The sequence below is a fragment of the Equus asinus genome, chromosome 12 (assembly GCF_041296235.1).
Source record: "Equus asinus isolate D_3611 breed Donkey chromosome 12, EquAss-T2T_v2, whole genome shotgun sequence".
NCBI lineage: Eukaryota > Metazoa > Chordata > Mammalia > Perissodactyla > Equidae > Equus > Equus asinus.
Window position 1 is genome coordinate 43,021,942 of NC_091801.1, and position 21,685 is coordinate 43,043,626.

Sequence of the window (21,685 nt, forward strand, 5' to 3'; positions counted from 1 at the left end):
GCCAGGAAAATAGTCCATTTTTATTCTGGTCTCACGGATATGTACAGGAGAAGAAATTAATAGTAAAATGGTGTGTTCATACATTGTTGTAGACTTTCAAAATACGTTTTTAAAAGAACAATTTAATGAAACACATTTATAGCACTTTTTCCATTCTTGAAACTTCCAAAAGTGACTTTTTTCAGATTGAAAACAAAAATGAATTTGCCTCAACTTTTGTTATATTGTTACTAATGAGATCAGAGTGAAAATTATGTCTTAAAAACATAATAATAATATCTTAAACATAATAATGATAATCTTGAACATAATAAAGATAATATTAAACAGTTGTCTTAAATTACCAAATAAATAGTTGTGCTATTATAAGATAATACTATTCCTATTGTTTCTCTCTTTCAGGATCATATATGTAACTTCAAAATTAAATCATCCCTTTTAATTTTCTCTTTTCCACGGCCCAATATTTTCTCACAGGACACAATGTGTTATCATCATCTACCCTAAGTCTATCCTATTGCATTAGTAAGAAAAACCAACTTAACAGCAGCAGCAACGGATCGACGAGTATCTAAAAGCTACGGTGCCTGGCAGCACATTGTGAAACCCTCTGTCATGTGCATTATGGGTACATCAGCCCTTTATGTTCTCACAGAAACATCTTTATATCTACAAGTTTTTGCTGCAACTATCTACTTTTGTTTTCTAGCGTAGTACCATTCAAACTGCAATACCTGTTTTCATTCCATTTTCCAGAATGCCTAGGTACAGTTTTTGAAAGCACATTTTAAAAAATGTACATTGAAAACTTCTATTATGATCTTTTTTTGAAGTAGTGCACCTTTTCTAAAGTATTTTTAATTATTTTATATTTATAAAAATATATTTTGTAAATATCAAGTACCCTATAAAATATATGTATATTATGTTATTTAAATAGAACCTAGAATACTTGACATTCAACAAATATATACTGAATGAGTAACTTTTTTGATGACTTTGGCAGTCCTTAGTGGTTGGCTAATCAATTTCCATCTCCAAGGATGTTCTGCCTCTCCCATCTACCAACTGTAGAGGCAGGCATAGTTAAGTCTCAGTGCGTCAGCCTCATTGCCCTTAGAGGGAATCAAATGACACAGCTATGGATAATAAGATGTATATGAAAGTCTGCAAGGGGTGGGCATGAGAAAACTTTTGCTTCCTTATGAACAGGGCAGCTATAGCTTGAACCATTCTCCCCGCTGCTTCCTGCCCTTTAAGGTTATTCTTACTGAAGCCATGGTGATCATCTTAGGGTCTTGGGGAGAGGCCCTGAGAATTGCAGATACAGAAACTGCAAGATTATTGAACTGCTATGGCTATTACCATCACTACCAATTCTTCTTAGGTGATAAAAAATAAGAAAAAAACTCTAATTTGTTTAAGCCATTGCTAGGCAGAGTTTCCTTGATAATGACTATGATAATAAATAAGACAATGACCAAGATGAAAGTATTATTGAGAGCCAGGTTGTAGACATCACTCAAACACAGTGACCGCACCAATTCTTTGTTTTATCGCATTGCCTCCTTTTCCAGTCCTCTTTTCCAACTCTGCTTTCTTGGAAGGGAATTCATGAGCTGTAATACTTGAGGACATTCTCCTCTGTAGGTTTCAGGATTTTCTTATCTGCCATATTCACCACCCGTCCAGGAGCAAGACCAAAGAAAATCTGCCTTGGGTCCTTTCGAGTAGTAAGCACTTTGAAGAGTTCATCTTTAGTAACGTCAGGTAAAATATAACCATACTTCTGGGCGAGTTCAAGTCTTCCTTCAGGAAATTTGGCCGGATCCGCCAGGTCACCACGATTCTTTGCATCAGTATAATACGGCACCAGTGCTTCAGGTGGAAGCATTCGTTTTGGAATGGGTTGTCCACGCAGAAAGAATGGAACAGGTTTGCAGAGAATTTCTAAAACAATTTTTAATTTAAAAAAAGAGAAATGCAAATGTTGACTATTTTATTTACATGATGATTTTCTTTTAATAACGGTATTTTATAATCATTAATTTTTAAATATGACCAAGATGAGAACTTAATTCCAAGAACTTTTTTAATTAAATAAGCTTGTTTTAAGTAAACAAATGGAAATGCTTAATTTTCAAAAGTTTGTATCTTGAAAGTCAGAGTTACTCCTGGGTTACCAACCATTAGTGAGTTTCTAGACATAGGTAACATTGTATTTAAGCCCTGTGTTCAAAAACAAAAACAAAACCTTTTTATGACCTACTGGCTGAGGTCTATCAGAGGACAGAGCCCCACAAGCCACAGCACTAATAAGAAATCCTGAAACAGAAAACAGAGGTGTCGAAAGGGCAAGTCAAACAGCCATGAGGACTTTTACAATCCTCACATGCAGCCAGCATGAGACAAAGAGGGAGAGAAGAAAATGACTGCAGAGCAAGCTTACCCAGACTTCTGGGATCACAGAAGGCTGTAGTAACGACACCACCACTCTCTTCGATTGCAGCAATGGCTAGTTCCGAAGCCAACTGTACTTCAATAGTAACTTTCGCCTTAAAGGTATCAGCACCCTGTAACACGTCAAAATAGTCTGTGAGTAGCTAGCTTGGCTAAAAGTAAATTAACTATGGCAAGCTTCCTTTTTACACTGTGTTTTCTCCTCCAAAATGCCCACAATGTAACAGCAATTCTACTTCAAAGACTTCTGCTTTGAGGTCCTATCAAATAACATCAAATTCTTTTACATTTTCTAGGCCCCCTTCTTTTACCCATTTTCCTTCCCTGTGAGCAGAGATGACTATATTTTCACTTGATGTATTTCGTAGACACCAATATAAGCACCCATTCCCAGTACTTCGGTAATAGTTGGCTGTTTAACCCTCCTAACAACCCTATGACAGAATTATTGCTAAACCAACTTCACAGATGGGGAAACTGAAGCACAGATAGGTTAAATAACTTGCCCAAAATCACAAAGCTAGGATTCTAACCCAGACAGTCCAGCCACAGTATGTGTTCTTAACCACAACATTATGCTGTAGGATACAGATCATGACTTCTCTTCCTATCCCTTAATAAGCAAGAGGCCAAGAGAAGGTTAAAGAGGGGGACGAGTGGGCTAGAATCAGCGAAAGAATAAAATATCTGAGCTTTGGAGGGGTCACCCCCTCTAGGAAAAAAGGGAGCAAAGGACAACAGAAATTCACTTTGCATTCGTTATTGACTTTATTACAGCCTCTAAACTGACAGAAAATAACTTTACCTTTCCCTACCATGGTCAACACTGAAAAATGTAGTCCTGAACTTTTTTAAGTTCTACTTTTGATCACTTTAGTTAGGATGTGCTATATTTTAATTTCAAAACAGATTCTGACAAAAATAAAAAGATGGCATCATTACCATTCTTTTTGTAGTGATAAGAATTTTTTCCTATTTTGGTGTGGTTGAAACAAGCTGGCTCCCAATCAAGTTCCTTTTATTAATTATGAACCTTTAATATATTTAAAAAATATTCCATCAATTCTAAGATACACTTTTTCCATCTATGATACCACCTGCATTTTAATAATTATGGTACGTTTGACTCAATAAAGTAAGGTCTTGTCATATTATTTGTGATTTTTTTTTTTTTTCTGCTGAGGAAGATTCACCCTGAGCTAACATCTGTTGCCAGTCTTTCTCTATTTTGTCTGCGGGTTGCTGCCAGAGCATGGCCGTCGACGAGTGGTGTGGGTCTGTACCCAGGAACTGAACCCAGGCCACAGAAGGGGAGGGCGCCAAACTTAACCACTAGGCCACAGGGCCAGCCCCTATAATTTGTGATTTTTAATTACTATTCCATAGATTGCTTGACCACTCCCCATCCTTGGACATTGGGGTTAGTTTCAGTATTTTAAGTATTATAAAAGCATTTTTAGGAATGTCTTTCTATCAGTTAGGTTTATTTTGTTTTTCCTTGAAAACATATCTTTCCAAATTGGTAATTTTATGCTGAAGAATCAGAAAGTCTTATTATCCACTATTTACTACAAATCTGAAATCAATTTACAGAGCTGTAAACGATGTGGAACTGTACTTACACAACCACTGCCCTGGTGTCGTTTTCAGGATTATTTTTGTTAGTTTAATAGACACATACCTGTGAGTTGCTGGGATGTGCAGTTTAACAGCTGAAGAGGTCACGGATTTTTCCATGTCAATTTACATGTGCATTCCCTTATACACCCAGAGTAGGATACTGAGACTTAATCGCATATTTGGTAATCTATCTTCAAATCATCTTATTTGAAAATCCTTTATCCGTAAGGTTTACTTTTTCAAAGGAATCTAAAAGGTTTTTCCGTAAACATATGCCTCCCTCTAGTGGACACTAAGTTACTCACACAGTTACATTACTGACAACAAGAAGGAGGAGTAGTTAATTAACAACACGTTTATTTGCTTATGAAATTCCTGGCCAATTTCTATAAATAGAAAAGTCCTTTACTGCGATTAGAATTGGATTTGATCCCTTTCTTCCATAAATACTGAGTTATTATCATGAGCCAATATTTCCAGTATTGCAAACATAGGAATGAATCACAGTACCTGCTCTCAAAGAACTTACATCACACTGAGGAAGACAATGAAAAATAAATGCATTACTTAGTAATAAATGTCAGGTGTTCATATATTCAAAGAAAAAATACTTCGGGCAGAGTAATGCAGACAGAGTACGACTGTGGGGGAAGCGGGTGGGGGCTGAGTGTTCCTTTATAAAAGAAAATCAAAAAAGACCTTTCTGATATTATCAGATCTGAACAGAGAACCAAAGGGAGGGAGGGAACAAGCTGAACGGACACACGGGAGAAGAGCATTCCCGGACCATGGGAACAGAGGCCCCTCGACGTCATCATGCTGGCTTTCTAAAACCACAACTGAGTATCGTGATCATGCTGGCTTTCTAAAACCACAACTGAGTATAAACACAATCACCACTATGTAATGGTTGTAACAATTCAAAAGGGATAAAAACAAAGGAGGCAGAGTATAGATTATATGAAAATCAGAAATAGCCTCCTATCTAACTCCAAAAATACTAATCCAGACTTACCTCCTCTACCAGCTGGACACCATAATCCCTTTTATATGGCTGGATGGTCACACCTCTCCCATTGACAAGCTGGGTTAAGTCAATAGGCTGAGTAGGATCAACTCGACCCAAATCAATAAGATACTGCAGCCCGTTGAGACTCAAAGGCTGATACTGGCGTCTGAAGCTACAAAACAAGAGAGTAACAGTTGGAAAACTCAACTCTCTTCCTCTAAGTTCTCCAAATCAACTTAAAAGTTTTGTTCTCTATTTTCCTCCAACAATTTAGATGGTAACAAAATAAGACCCTCCTGACTACAACAGAAACGTTATACTGCTTGATTTTTGGTAATGAAACAAAACCAGTATTTCCTTTATTTTGCTAAAAATAATTTGCCTCTTAAGCATTTTACTTCACTCATTTACACAAATCAACAAACAAATTTGGGGAAAATTTAACCCACTATCTGAATTATGCATTAATGGAACTCAAAGTAACCATGGTAGTTGTCATTTATTGGGTAATCACAATGAGCCAGGTTTTTATATATATTATTGCTAAGCCTCTAAACAACCAGGAGAGCAGGCATCATTATCTCCATTTTGCAGGCTCAATGTCTGGGCTTTTTTCCCTACTATTCCAAACTAATGGCACGACTAAAGATACTTCAGAGGAACAGGGGCAAAAGTTTGCTTCAAAGTGACTATCAATTTCTACCAAGCTATTTTTTAGGTGATTCTCAGCGAAAAACAGGGCTTTCTACTTTAAAAAGCAGAACAACCTACCTATGTCCTTCATTAAACCCGTATTTTGGGATTCGTATGTAAAATGGAGTCTGGCCTCCCTCAAAGCCCAGTCGGGGCCGGGTTCCTCTCTGTCGTTCTCCTTTATCTGTCGCCTCTGCCACATCTTCTACCTCTTCTCCGCCCCCTCGGTCGTCTTTCCTAAAGGAAAGAACAAAGTTTTATGATCTACAGATGCCTTTTTATAAACTGTATCTCATCTTTTCGCTGTATATTTTTTGTTACACTATTTATTCATCCAACCAACCAGTACTAGCTAACACTACCTTGTGCCAAGCACTGTCCTAGCTGCTCTAGCGTCCAAACACTCTAAATCAGCATCTTTGCCTCTGAAGATGTACCTAATTCTTGCAACCAAAGTGCAAGCTGTGTTTCAAAGGCAAACTTCCAAGGATGGGATGGGGATAAGGATTCTACAACAGGCTGGAACGGAAAAAAACCTAGAGTTAAACATCCACAACAAACAAAGCTTACATGATAGTTCAGAAATTTTATTTTGGAATTGTAAATATGTCATTGCTACCCATATATTATTTTATTTAAAGATTAATTTTTAATAAAGAAAACATTTTTCTTAATTTACTTCCTGTCACTTCACGAAGGCAACGGACTGATTTTCAAAATTACAGTACGTCACCTAACAGCTTTTCTGGCTGTATTTAGTGATTTGAAGAGACATCTAACGGAATAAATCAATTCAACTCTTTCCCATGAAGCTATACTGGAAAAGTCCTTCATTTTAATTCCAATTTTGAACGGGACAATCATTTTGCAGTGCGACTTCGCTCCTACGCCCTAGAATAGTTATGCTTTTAAGCATAAACCGTATTACGAGTTGAGACCACGCGAGAAGATTTTCCTCTGCAGTTAAGGAGAACAGGGACTCAGAAACCCTACCTCCATCCCAATACCCTCTGGAATAAGCAGTCCCTGGAAAGCGCGGGCAGTGCAGGGCCGCTTCCATCGCCCCGTGCGCCAGCGCTTGCCCGCAACGCCACCAGCCACTTACCAGTTTCCTGGAGCCCGGATTCGGCTTTCAGTTGGCCAGGCTAACCCGGGGCAGGGTCCGGAGCAGGTCCCGAGCCCTGGACCCACGTGGTCTGGGGCGCTGCTTTACGGCCGCGGCCCCGCCCCTGTCGCAATGCCGCGAGCGCGCCAGCGCCCTGGACTCCGGCAGCGGCCTCGCAAGCTTTAGAAGATTGACATGTCGGTGTTGCTCTGCCTTTTTTTTTTTTTGGTAAATTCGCTGCAGATGTCTTCATGGTTTGAGAGATCGTGGCTTGAGCCCGGGCTTGAACGTCCGGTGTTCTCTTCCGCCACAGCAAACGCGCACTGCAAACGCTGCAGTCTGCGATCCTCAAGAGGCAGTGTCTTCTCTGACCGCGCCGTGGAGAATGAGATAACCTGAGCGCAGAATTACTAATTTTGAATTTGGCTAATTAAACACAGTGAGATTAAACAATACTCAGAGTCCAGCTAGTAAAATGCCTGGCTAATACTAACCTGTGTAATGAAATTCAACCTACGCACTCCCATCAGTGTGCTTCTACGTGTACTGCACTGACCCACCGAGTCGCTGAGATAACGAACTTCACTGAGCTGCTGCTCCTGATGACAGGTGCCATAGGAGCGCTTGGCACGTGTCATCGCTGTGTTGTCAGCCTTATTCGATCAATCGCTTGTGGAGGTAGATGCTACTACCTTTTACGGACCCGGACGGTAAGGGTTGGCAAGGTCAGGTAGCTTAACCAAGGTCTCACAACAAGCGGCAGAGCCAGGACTCACACTTACACTGCCTCCTAGTAGAACAGTAGTGTTTCCTAGGATATAAAATTGAATATCTGTAGCATAGAATACATAACATTATTTTCAAGCTAAAAAATAGCTTCCCTATTTTTGTCTTAAGTGAATGTGGTATAGAAGACAAGGTTCCTTTCTTTTTCTTTCTCTTACTCTTTTTATATTTCACTTGTCTCGCTGGGGAGTTGTTCTTTCTGGTTCCTCTTAGTGATCACAAATAGTGAAGGAGAGAAATTTTTGGAGGGGAGCTACTTCTATGTTTAATTAAACCCTTTTCAACTTATTTTAAAACAAGTATAAAATACTACAGAAAGAAAAATTTGCATTCATGCTTTATTTAAGCAATATTTATGAGCAAGACACTGAAACTTGTTACTGAAAAATATACGTGGATGAAGTCAAACAAGATCTTGCTCCCACGTTGTTTGAAATCTAGTAGGACAGACTTTCCCAAATGGAGTATTTTATAAAAGTTAAAAAAAAAAAGTACGTCTCTTGTGGACCTACTAATGCAAATTCAAGAAAAATACAGATATATGAGTTCTATCAAACAATGTGAAGATAAAGTCCAGACTCTATTTAGAAGTACAAAATACTGAAAAAAAAAAAAGCTAGTTCCTGCCTTTAAGAGGTTTTACTTCAATATATTTCATAATCTTTTCTTTAGAATTTTCATACTTCCGAGAGGAAAATTACAAAATATGTTGCAAAACGTGCCCTAATCTACAGAAATATATACAATTTTTTTCTCTACCTAGAAAATCGTTTGCATTAAGTAATGAACTTTCGGATGAGTGTTAACACCAATAATGTTTCTCATGGAAAAAATGTGTATTGAATAGATGAGATACAGGAAATAAAAAACAATGTGCTGCATTTCTTGCAAGTAGATGCTCTTTGTTGTGTAGGTTATATAATGTTATTGGTGAACATCCGTTAATAATAGTGGAAATAATTGTTTGTAGTTAACTGTAGGCCGTTTGTTTATCCCATATCCAACATGTTGATGAAGCATATAAAACTGTCAAAATAATTTAATGAGTTTCATCTGTGTTTTAAGAATGTAGGTTAAGGTGTGTGGTGAATAAGTCATCAACCCTTACCTGAAGCCTATAGTTTTACAGCATCATTGTCATTGCATGATAATACTTATTAAGCACCCACCTGCTGGGGGTGTTGTGCTACACTCTGTTTAAATGATGTTAATGAGACCTTGCCATAAGAAAACATCTCAACGAGAGATTTAAAGTCCATCCTAATTCCAGTCCCAGTTGATAGTGACTACTGAATCATTATGTAAAAAGAATAAAACAAGCCCTGTAAAGATGGTGTAATTTGAAGTTCCTTGGGAAGGCCTCTTTCTCACACACTCCCAAATAATTTTCCCCTACCTATCCCAGTGCCTTAACAGTCTGCCAACAGAGATGAATTCTTTTGAGCTCATTATTTAGAGTTAAAATTCTCAAGGTGGGTAGAGAATGAGAGAGGGGGATGAAAATAAAAGGGGATAAATTTATCACATGAGGTACTTGGTATGAACCATAATACTAATACACCGTGAAGTGAAGCATCTGATCAATTTAACCCTCTGTTTCTGAGATTAAAAAACAAAAACATGCATATAAAACTCTCCCATCTAATCTCCCTAAATGAGATCACACATTAAATAATATTTGGCAGGGATGGGAACAGGAGGAGGAAGGGAATTTCAGTTATTAGATTATTACTGATCTTTACCATGAGCCAAAACCAAATCATTTTTATTTTTTATTTATTTATTTATTTTTTAAATTTAAGTGCAAAAGCATTGAAGAGCTTTACTACAAATTACAACCTAGAAACACGTTAACTGAACAATTAAAATTCATACAATCAGATTTAGATATATAACACCACAAAGTAGGAAGAGAATTACAGTACATTCACAACACAAGACAGATACATGAATTCATTAGAAAATACTGTAATAAATAATTCATGAATTATAGAGCAATTGATTTATGCATAAATATAACTAATTGCCTAACAATCAGTTTATATTAACAAAATCTGTCAAAATCAAGGCAGCCAGAGTTTTACTAAATTACTGCGACAATGGAAATACTGCCATTAAAAAACAAATACAAGTATTTGTACTGTAAACAACTAAAAAAATCAGTCTCACTAAAGTTAGTATACAATATAAAATTATCATTAGCTACCAGAAATGGTTTAAACAACTTTACTGAGCAGGAGTTTTCTAAAAACAGAGGCACTGTTTTTCCTTTGCCTTCTTTTTTTTTCTTTTTTTAAAATATAAAATACTTGAGGAACATTCAAATAAGTACAAAGCACATAATGGTTGCTTTCACCTTCATTAAAAGTCTGCTGAAACTGGATTTTTCAGAAAATAATTAATAAGTAATAACTGGTAACTAAATTTATAAAGTACTTTGAAAGTTTAACATAGAGAATACCTTAATGGAATCACTGGGGGGGAAGAGGAACCCATAAATTTCCCTGCCTTTCCAAGTTTGTATAATCAAAAGGGAACTCAATAACTAGAAACATTTTGTTTCTTTTAAAAGTTAGGAGTTCATCATTACCTACAAACTATCAAAAAATATTTAATTTACTATTTCTGACCAAAAATAAATAACACAAGTACTAAAACGCGGCAAATTAACTATAATATTACCTATAAAACTAGTGAGCACTGTGAAGTCAATAGCAAAATGATCCCTGATTTTATGAATCCTGTCAAGTTTTTGGTCAGGTCATCTTTTAAATGATATAAAAGTGTTCTGTAAGTATCCCTTTACTATAAACTTCTCAATCAATTTATTAATGTAAATATAGTGTGAGGAATAAAAAAGCTCAATACAATATAAATATTATGTAATGCCTTCAAGCCCCCAAATTTTTGCAAGTAAAATTCTGTATAAAGAGGTCAATAAAATTGTGTTGAAACATTAACTTTGCTTTTCACTGGGGGCGCGGGGGGCGGGGAGGGGAAATACATTAAATCATCCAAGTTCTGGCCCTCACAAAATATGGCTTAATTCTTTAAAAAGAAAGATGACCCTGACATCTGCTGTTTTGCAATCTATTATGTATACTTTCTTGGGGGAATAAAAAAGAGCGAGAGGATTCATACCCTAGCATGCAGGTAACATTAATTGCTGAAGAGGGTTCAGTATGGATCGAAGAGACCAAATATCTACTTGGTTGTGTATTTTCCTCTCTTCAGTTTCCTTATACATATGTAAGCAGTTTTTCAATGTAATAGCTGAAAATCTCTTTAGTATTACATGTATATGTGATTATTAGATACACACAAACACAAGTGTAAAAACACAAGTATTTGACAAGGTGCACTTATTTTTTAAATTCAGCTTTAAGTATTCCTTTTGGACTTAGGAAAACTGGCTTAGAAAAATGATCAGAACCTGACTTTTAACAGAGCAAAGGGGCACTCGGAGAAGTGTGAACATATGAAGCAAATCCCCAATCTTTATATGGAGGCACATGCTTTATAACATTTTACCACTAAAACAGCATACTCCATAAATCCAACATGGATACTCTGAACCACATTTTAAAACTGCTATATAAAAATTACTGGTCTCTTTTATGAGGCTAGTAAAAGTTAAAATGCACTGCCCAGCTTCTAACTGCCCAATTAGTAGAGTTTACATTACTGAAAGTTCAAAACAGCTTCAGTGTTAAATATTTGTAAATCCATTTAAGACCCTGAACAAACTGCAAATTTGGTTATTAGCAAAATGATAATGTATCGCCCACCAAAATGAAATCTGTAATTCATTTTGATAAACTGAAAATGTTTTGAAATGTCACAGCAGCAAATATACTATAGTTACACTGAGGTTTTTCAATAGTAGGAGTCTATCACAATCCTTAAAATTTAAAGTAGTCATAACATCAACTAACCAGCACATTTAAACCAAAATGATCATTCTCAAGCTTTGTCTGTGCACATTATAAACATGCTCTAAGTTGCATTGCAACTTTCTTTTCTAATCTTACGCATGAGCTTATTTTTCAAATGAAAAACAAAATTAAATTATTTTAATAATTAAATTTAAATTACTTTTTGTTCTTAGTATTCCATCTTATGTTAAAGGATTTTATAGCTCCTGGGGTTAACAATGTGTCAGTTTTTTTCAAAAAGTGTATACCTTATAAACCCCAACTTCCTGCTAAAACAACTATTAAATGATAAATATTAAATTTCATTATACATATCATTTAAGGTTTTCTTGTCTATTCCTGGTGGATGCACTTGAGTGCATTTCATATTCATATTCTATATTCATAGAATGCACTGTAGTGTCCTAATACTGTATATATTAATTTTTCTTAGTATGGAGATAGCTGCGTATTTAAACTCTGATTGGTTGTTTGACGTACTTACAGTAACTGTAAGTATGTTAGGTAAAAATGTTTAAAAACTATTAATAGCATATTTCCATTATAAGATGGTTTAACTGAATGGCTGGGGTGGTCTTTCACCTATAAAAATGTTTCACTTGACAATTACTTGTTTTCCCACAACGCTTTATGCTATTGACTACTAAAGAAAACCTGAATCTTTTTCACCTATTTATACAAGGATTAAATACAAACTATCAGAATTAAGTAAGCAACTATATAATTCTGTCCACAGTGAAAACCCTGAATAAAACTTTTTTTCAAAAGGCATGTAAGTGGTTTTTGAACTGCAAAATTTCATGTCTCCTGTCAGAGTGAGCATCTGTAATTCCCACGTGTGTGTATACAGACACACAAACACACACCTGTGCACACACACACACAAACACACAAACACACACGTACAAACACTTTCCTAACAAGTAATCTACACAGGCTTGCTGCTGTTTTTGCAGCTGCCAGTCCCTGAATCTGTCATACTATATAACCCAGTGTCTGGTACTCGGAGTTTCTTCGGAGGAGGAGTCTTCAGTGTTCCAGATCTTTCTTTTACCTTGTATTCTAAAGTGCCGTGAGGTACCCCATAAATTCCTTGTGCTTTGGAAGCACTCATTTTTCCACTCATTACCATTGCAATAGCCTCTTCCATTATTTCATGATCATACTGCCGATAACGGCCACGGTTTTTCCTGGGCTGCTTATTATCTTTTCGATCCAATCCATCTTCAGTATTTTCAGAGGTTCCATCAACTGTTCCATTTTTAGAATTAAGACACAAAGGAGAGAAGTCCCCGTGTAGAAAGTAAGAGTCAACACTTGAGTGAGTTACGGGCCCAGAACATTCTATTTTCTTCTGTTTAGGGAGTATATTTTTCAGTTTTTGGAGAGCTGATCCTTCTGGGACTGGAGAGGTTTTGGAAACTTGATACATAACATCCAGCAGACCAGGACCATCAGGTTGTGGTTTTGAAACAGAACTTACTCGTAGTTGAGGAATTTTTAACTGTACAGTAGGATGTGAAGTTTCATATTGTAGGCTTTCATTTTTTTCTTTAAATTGAGCAACCATCTTCTGTAGAGTTAACTGATGGAGGTAACTGGAAGCTGTTGGGAATTTTAATCCTGAGGTTTCAAGTAGATTGAGTTTACTTTTTTCTGTGCGCTCTGCTTGAGCTCTTGCCCACAGGGCTACTTTTTGCAGCACTGCACAAGTTTCTTCACTGTCTTTATATGAGTAACTATCATTGAAATCTCGAGTTTTGTTTTTAAAAGATGCAGGCTTCCCTGCTGGTAAGGCTTCTAAGTGGAGAAGTAAAGTTTTTTGAGGTATGCCTGCTTTATTTCTGTCCAGTGCTCCAGACTGAATGTCTTTCAAAGCTTTTGAGAGCAAACCATCTGCAAACTCAGCACTTCTTTCCACATAGTCCTCTCTGTTTCTCTGTAGTCTCCCAGCCATTGAATTTTCAGAAGGATCGCATATGGATGACTCTTCAGATTTTATGCTGGTTTTCTTTGTAGAGAGATCTAACACTCCATCCCCTTGCTGAGTATTTTGTTCTTGCATTCGATTCACAGTGAGGTCTAAGGGGCCTTCCTGTTCTTCCTGAAGGGAGTTTTCTGCTTGATTCATTTGAATACTTTTACATATTAGACTTGGTCCAATTGAACCATTTCTATTCTCTTGAATTTTACCACTTTTTGAAATATACTCAATTGCAAACTGACGTATCATCTTTTTCATTAATTCCTGAGCAACTAGGGGAATGTTAGGATCACAGTTCTGAGGAAGGTCTTTCTTTCGAAAGAGTGCATTTAGGTAATTTTCTGCTTGGCATTCAGTCTTTCAGTGTTGGACTGGCCTGAGATGACAGTTCCTCTGTTGGTGTTGACTGTGAAGAATCAAGAGATGGTAGACAATCCTTCAAATAAACTCAGGTCTCTTCGTAGCCGTGGTCCATAAAGCCCTTCTAAAATACTCTCAAAACCTACACAGTGCATGAGACGGTGGCGCCAAGACTCGAGTTCCCGCCGGCATCCTCTCGTCTCCTCTCCTCTCCGCCGCGCACCGAGGGCTCCGGCACCGGGCGGCGAGGGCAGCGGCCACTCTCTCTCTTCCCTTGTCCATCCGCGTCCCGCGTCACGCGCCCTCATTTACATACGAGCGGCGCAGGCACGAGGCAGGGGCGCGAGCCCCGGAGCGCCAAAAACAAATCATTTTAAGAATGAGACCAAGAATAGACTCATTTTGTAATGATCAAAGTTGAGGAGCAGAAAACAACCAGAGATGTGCTTTTCCTCAGTGAAGGCGGGAGGAAGCCAGGGGCAGGAGGGCAGTGAATCCCTTTGATACTGGGAGAAAACCAATTCCGAGAGAGCCAATCAGAGGGCACGGGAAGGGGCTGGAAATAAATGTCACCTCGACAAAACCTACCCAGTTGTATCAAAGCTTGGCCCTGACTTCAAGGCCTTCATTCACAGCTAAATAGTTTCTGTTTTAATTTTATTAAAGTATACTAACGCATACATTTGTTATGAAAAAAATCAAGTCATACAAAATAATAATGAGGAACAAAAGTTCTCCACAGGTAATTACTTTTCACTTTTTTTTTTTATTTCTTCCGGGGACTGCCTCCATATTTATAAATTAAAGGATCTCAATCACTAATTGTTTTATCAATTTTTGACATTGTGGATTCACTTATCTTATGACAGGTGAGGATTTAGATTAAATTTAAACTATTTCCTCTTAGTATTTTAGTTATTTTATGATAAACCGTATAATTTAAATAAGGTAAGTACTTCAAACATCTGTTTTTTGGATTTTCAACTGTCAAAATTATACATTAGCTCCTCACTCTGTGCGAGATGAAGATACTTACACACCTAACCTCTCACACTTCTTTGCTCCTTCTACTTGCCAACTTCTGTTAGCTATATATTTTCTTTAACATTGTTATAGATTATAATGTACTTATACACTTTAAGTGATCATTTAGGGTAAATAAGAAGCTACAACAATTACTGTATTTGCTCTCTCTAGAACACTTTTCATTATTGCCCTCTTTCCTGGCCACAAAGAACTGGCTTTCAGGCTGACAAGCTTTCTTTAAATTCATGATCACAAACCTTAAGCCGGTCATCCTTTTCCAGGGTTTTAGAAAACTTACTTTTTCACTCTCCGCGATGACTATTTTGTATGTTCTCTCTTGGCCAATGATTTTCCTTTATACTTCAGAAAAAAGTCACGAGATAGGGAATTTCTCCCACATCCCACCACGAAATGTACAATCCTTCCTACAACTGCATTTATCTTCTGCATCATAGTAAAGAGAAGGAAGTGGCTTTTCCTCTGTTAATGTTCAGTCTTTCCAGCTGCGATCTGGACTCCTACGTCTGCCACCTAGTTAGGGGTTTAGTTGTTTTCCGTATCCCCTCTCTTTACTGCATCATCAATCTCTCCTCAGGCTGGATGGTCTCTTCATCATAAAAAATGTTGTAATATCGCTCATCTTAAAAAAACAAAGACAAAACACCACTTTTCTTTACCCCGTAATCCCTCTAGCTGAGCCTATTTCTCTGCTTGCTTTCATAGCAAAACTTCTTGAGAGTTCTACGTGGACTCTCTTTTCCTCCTCTTTGATTCATATGTTTTCCTATGAATAACCTCCATATTGCCAAATCTGATAAGAAATGCAAATCAAAATCACAATTGAGATATCACCCACAAATGTTAGGATGACTATTACCAAAAAACAGAAAATGGCAAGTGTTGGCAAGGATGTGGAGAAATTGGAACCCTTGTACACTGTTGGTGGGAATGCAAAATGGTGCAGCCACTATGGAAAACAGTATGGAGGTTCCTCAAAAAATTAAAAGTAGGGGCTGGCCCTGTGGTGTAGTGGTTAAGTTCAGCTCTCTCCGCTTCTGCAGCCCAGGTTTGCAGGTTCAGATCCTGGGTGCAGACATTCACCGCTTGTCAAGCCATGCTGTGGTAGCAACCCACATATAAAATAGAGGGAGATTGGCACAGATGTTAGTTCAAGGCCACTCTTCCTCAAGCACAAAGGGGAAGATTGGCAGCAGATGTTAGCTTAGGGCCAGTCTTCCTCAAAAAAAAGAAAAATTAAAAATAGAGGCTGGCCTGGTGGTATAGTGGTGAAGTTATTCGCTCCGCTTTGGCGGCTGGGGTTTCATGGGTTCAGATCCCAGGTGTGGGCCGACACACCATTCATCAAGCCACTCTGTGGTGGCATCCCACGTACAAAAAATAGAGGAAGATTGGGGCCAACCCGATGGCATAGTGGTTAAGTTCGTGTGCTCCACTTTGGCGACCTGGGGTTCGGAGGTTCAGATCCTGGACATGGACCTAGTGCCATTCGTCTAGCCACACTGTGAAAGCATCCCACATACAGTAGAGGAAGATTAGCACAGATGTTAGCTCAGCGACAATCTTCCTCAAGCAAAAAGAGGAAGATTGGCAACAGGTGTGTTAGCTCAGGGTCCATCTTCCTCACCAAAAACAACCACATTAAAATAGGCTACCACATGATCCTGCAATTCTACTCCTGGGTATATATGCAAAGACTTGAAATTAGGATTGTGAAGAGATATCTACACTCCCACATTTATTGCAGCATTATTCACAATAGTCAAGATAGAGAAACAACTCAAATGTCCATCAATAGGCAAGTGGATAAAGAAAATGAGGAAAGTGTGGGATATACACACAATTAAACATTATTCAAACTTAAAAATTAAGGAAATACTACCATTTGTAAAAGCATAGATGGACCCGGAAGATATTATGCTAACTGAATACCATTCACAATCGCAACAAAAAGAATAAAATACCTCGGGGTAAATTTAACCAAGGAAGTGAAGGACCTATATAATGAAAATTGCAAGGCCTTTCTGAGAGAATTGGATGACGACATAAGGAGATGGAAAGACATTCCATGTACATGGATGGGAAGAATAAACATAGTTAAAATGTCCGTTCTACCTAAAGCAATCTACAGATTCAACGCTATCTCATCAGAATCCCAATGACATTCTTTACAGAATTAGAACAAAGAATCCTAAAATTTATATGGGGCCACAAAAGACCCCGAATTGCTAAAGCAATCCTGAGAGAAAAGAACAAAACGGGAGGCATCACAATCCCTGACTTCAAAATTTACTACAAAGCTACAGTAATCAAAACAGCATGGTACTGGTACAAAAACAGGTGAACAGATCAATGGAATAGAATTGAAAGCCCAGAAATAAAACCACACATCTATGGACAGCTTATCTTCGACAAAGGAGCTGAGTGCATACAACGGAGAAAAGAAAGTCTTTTCCAAAAATGGTGCTGGGAAAACTGGAAAGCCACATGTAAAAGAATGAAAACTGACCATTCTTTTTCACCATTCACTAAAATAAACTCAAAATGGATCAAAGACCTAAAGGTGAGACCTGAAACCATAAGGCTTCTAGAAGAAAACGTAGGCAAGTACACTCTCTGACATCAGTATTAAAAGGATCTTTTCGGACACCATGTCTTCTCAGAGAAGGGAAACAATAGAAAGAGTAAACAAATGGGACTTCAGACTAAAGAGCTTCTTCAAGGCACATAAAACAGGATTGAAACAAAAAAACAACCCACTAACTGGGAAAAAATATTTGCAAGTCATATATCTGACAAAGGCTTGATATCCATAACATATAAGGAACTCTCACAACTCAACAACAAAAAATCAAACCACCCGATCAAAAAATGGGCTGGAGACATGAACAGACATTTCTCCAAAGAAGATATACAGATGGCTAATAGGCACATGAAAAGACGCTCATCATCGCTGATCATCAGGAAAATGCAAATGAAAACTACACTGAGATATCACCTTACACCCATTAGAATGACAAAAATATCTAAAGCTAATAGTAACAAATGTTGGAGAGGTTGTGGAGAGAATGGAACCCTCATACACTGCTGGTGGGAATGCAAACTACTGCAGCCACTATGGAAAACACTACGGAGATTCCTCAAAAAACTAAAAATAGAACTACCATACGATCCAGCCATTCCACTACTGGGTATCTATCCAAAGAGCTTGAAGTCAGCAATCCCAAAAGTCCTATGCACCCCAATGTTCACTGCAGCATTATTTACAATAGCCAAGACATGGAAGCAACCTAAGTGTCCATCCACAGATGAATGGATAAAGAAGTTGTGGTATATATATACAATGGAATACTACTCAGCTGCAAAACAGAACAAAATCATCCCATTTGCAACAACATGGATGGACCTTGAGGGAATTACGTTAAGTGAAATAAGCCAGTTAGAGAAGGATAATCTCTGTATGACTCCACTCATAGGAGGAATTTAAAAATGTGGACAAAGAGAACAGATTAGTGGCTACCAGGGGAAAGGTGGGGTGGGGGGCGGGCACAAAGGGTGAGATGGTGCACCTACAACACGAATGACAAACATTAATGTACAACTGAAATCACACAAGATTGTAACCTATCATTAACTCAATAAAAAAAAAGATATTATGCTAACTGAAACAAGTCAGTCACAGAATGACAAATATAGCATGATTTCTCCTATAGGAGGTATCTAAAATAGTCAAACTTAGACAAGCAGGGGACGGGAGTGGGGAAAATGGAGAGTTGTTGTTCAGCATAAAGTTTTAGTTATGCAGGATACATAAGTTCTAGAGATCTACAACATTATAAACTTAAGAGGATAAGTCTTATGTTAAATGTTCTTCCCACACACACACACAAAAGCAAAGGGACGTAAGAAATCTTTTGGAGGTGATGGATATATTTATTACCAGGATTGTGGTGATGGTATCATGGGTGTAAGCATATTGTCCAACTTCATCACAATGTATACATTAAATATGTACAATTTTTTAATGTTAATTATACCTCAATAAAGCTGAAAAAAATATCAATTCTCTGTTCTCTTAAATGAGTTCTTAGCAGCATTCAAAGCAGTTGAGCACTTGCTCCTTGAAATACTTTTCTTGTTGGGTTTCTGGATAGCCCATGCTTCTCTCACTTTTAGTGGCTCCTCTTATACTATCTAACCCCTAAATGTTGAAATCTATTTTTCCTATGCAGGTGATGGGGTTCAGGGCATGACCCACCCCCCCCCCCCCGCAAGATGCACCACTCTGGTATGTGGATTATTTCAAGCTGAAGAAAATAAAGGCTCAGAAGACTCAGGAAGAACATTCCACCTTCTCCCCAACTGACTAAAAGAAATTTAAAATAAAGGCCAGTCCCCAGGACAAGCCATCACCTTAGATAACTCTGGGTATCTGGTAGACTGGGAGGATCCTTGCTAAGCCCATTCTTATCAAAGTTCTATTTACCAAACATTTGCTTTTCCATTTCCAGGAGTTGCCTTCCTCCCCTTTGAAGCTCCAAATCACTACCCCCAACATCCTCCTTGTCTGTAGCTGAAGAAATTTAAACAGGCAGCCTCAGCCAGATGACTGAGTTACTGTTTCTCCTGAGTTTCTCCCATGTATACATGCTATTAAACTTTGTTTGATTTTTCTCCTGCTAACCTGCCTTTTAAATTATTTGACCAGCCATAAGAACCTTAAGGAAAAGGGGGGGAATTCTCCCACTTCCCCAACACAGGTGATCTTAAATGGTTTATAAATTCTCAGGTTTATATCTGCATCCCAAATCTGAGTTCAACTTGTTTGTATTGACAAATAAAAATGGCAAGCAATAGGATATATTGGAGAATATGAGGAAGCCATTTGGTGTAAACCTAATTCGGCCTGACCTTGTCTTTCCAAAAGGGCCTGACCGTGGCTGTTGAGCATGCATTGTATATCCGCTTTAGATATTCCCTATGGCAAGAACAAAGGCCCTTGAGATAAAGGTGCAACTTCCCTCCCTCTCCCAAAGTTGGCATCTCCTTAAGGCTTAAGCGTCTTTCCTTAGGCTAGAAACTGATTGCTGTGCTCACCTGTGACTGCCCAGCTCGAGACAACAGACTTGCCTCCTGCTAGGCCCTCTGAGATAGCAGACCTACTACCTGCTGTGTCCATCAAGTGCTGTGCTGACAGGGCAATCTTGTGACTATTGTGGGAGGGACATTTCAATCATATGTGAAACGTCCTGCCTGGGGGTATATAACCACTCTGTACACCTCACTTCTTTGGTGCCCTTTCTTCCTGTGGGAAGAAAGGCCCCGGGCCATGGTCCTCAGATTTCAGCTCAGAACAAATTCACCCAAATTTTCGTTTATAGATTGGTTATGGATTATTTTCATGGACAGTATCTAGCTGTTTAATTGACATCTTGACTAGGATGTCTTCATAACATAGTCAGAAGGAAATTCTAGATATCCAACTCTCTGCCACAGTCCCCCCAAAGTGCTCTTCCCTTATATTCCCCATCTCATTAAATGGCACCTCCATTTATCTAGTTATTAAAGCCAGCAACCTAAGAGTCTTCTTGATGCTTCTCTTCCCTAATTCCCACATAAACAAGACCTATCTTTTTGATCTACAAACACCATACTTGTTCAACCCCCCTTTATCTTGCCTAGAACAATGCTAGAGTTTACTGACTGGTCTACTTTCACTTCCACTGTTGCCCGCTTCCAGTCCATTCTCCAAAAGTAGTCAGAGTCTCATTACCCTTCAGTGACTTCACACTGCACTTACCATGGCCTATAAAAATTAGGCTAATCTGATTCTTTCATGTCTCTCTATCCTCAAAGTGCTGGGAATACTGCAGTGAATGAAACAGGCAAGTCTTCTATTCTCATGGAGTATTCTGGGGGCTTTTTTGGGCAGGGGGTGGGGAATAGAATAAAGAAGTGCAGATAGATAAAACCATTTCTGAAAGTAAAGAGTACTATGAAGACAATTAAACAGGGGATTGTGCTGGACAGCAACTGATATTTGTGGTGGGTTTTAGACTGTGTGGTCAAGGATTGCCTCTCTGAAGGGACATTTGAACTGAATGATACAAAGGAATTTTTAGCACTTTCTAAGCAAAGGTTTATTTCTTGATTATATCATAATCTCATCAAGGATCATCTGGGAACTCTAGTTTTTATCTAATTCCAGGACCCAGGCTGAGAGAGCAGCCACCAAACTGAAACTTGCAGGTTGCTGTGACAAAAGGAAGTAAGATTCTGAAGGGCCTCACACCAGCAATGAAAAGCTCTAGTCTGTAAGTGACACAGATTTCTTCCACCTATACTTTATTAACCAGAACTATTCACATGACCCCACCCAAACCAAGAATTTGGGAATTGCAGTCCTACCACGTCCTGGAAGGCAAAGAATCAGAAATATTCGGAAAACATAATTAACTACTACTATAGTCCTTCATGTTCACAGGGGAAAATATAAAGGAGAGAAAGTCATAGATACATGCATGGTAGTGGCAGGAGTTCTCCTACAACTGTGCAAGGCCATTAGAATTGCTAGTTCTGGTTCCTCTGGGAGGCATATGGCAGAAACAGAAGACAGTTTGGTGAAGCTTTCCGAGTCTTGCTGCTATCTGATCCCTCTAATACTGAGGAAATGGTTTCTTACTGTTTTG

The 21,685-nt window shown here is 38.2% G+C and overlaps 1 protein-coding gene, 1 long non-coding RNA gene and 1 pseudogene across 2 annotated transcripts in view; 1 reads left to right on the forward strand and 2 right to left on the reverse strand.

Annotated features, from left to right (window-relative positions):
- On the reverse strand, positions 1-7,525 carry LOC123283869 (large ribosomal subunit protein uL15m-like). The gene is made up of 6 exons (XM_070480900.1): positions 7,448-7,525; positions 6,776-6,927; positions 5,861-6,019; positions 5,096-5,261; positions 2,450-2,573; positions 1-1,950 (listed from the first exon to the last, which is right to left on the reverse strand). The coding sequence occupies exons 1-6, from the start codon at positions 7,523-7,525 to the stop codon at positions 1,613-1,615; spliced, it is 1,017 nt and encodes a 338-aa protein (XP_070337001.1). The 3' UTR covers positions 1-1,612.
- The window catches only part of LOC139039727 (ligand-dependent nuclear receptor corepressor-like protein pseudogene), a 56,545-nt pseudogene continuing 41,943 nt past the window's right edge, over positions 7,084-21,685 (reverse strand).
- LOC123283988 (uncharacterized) overlaps positions 15,617-21,685 on the forward strand; it is a 13,963-nt gene continuing 7,894 nt past the window's right edge. The window contains exon 1 of the long non-coding RNA XR_006524813.2: positions 15,617-21,310. This is a non-coding gene — a long non-coding RNA (uncharacterized lncRNA). The remainder of the gene's footprint in view (positions 21,311-21,685) is intronic.

Bases quoted from the DNA above. Each gene is read 5' to 3' on its own strand.
- LOC123283869 (XM_070480900.1), bottom strand. From the start codon at position 7,525: ATGACACGTGCCAAGCGCTCCTATGGCACCTGTCATCAGGAGCAGCAG. The intron at 6,928-7,447 runs GTGGGTCAGTGC...GCCCCGGGTTAG, and splicing joins TTCGTTATCTCAGCGACTCG to CCTGGCCAACTGAAAGCCGA. The intron at 6,020-6,775 runs GTAGGGTTTCTG...TCTTTCCTTTAG, and splicing joins CAGAGGGTATTGGGATGGAG to GAAAGACGACCGAGGGGGCG.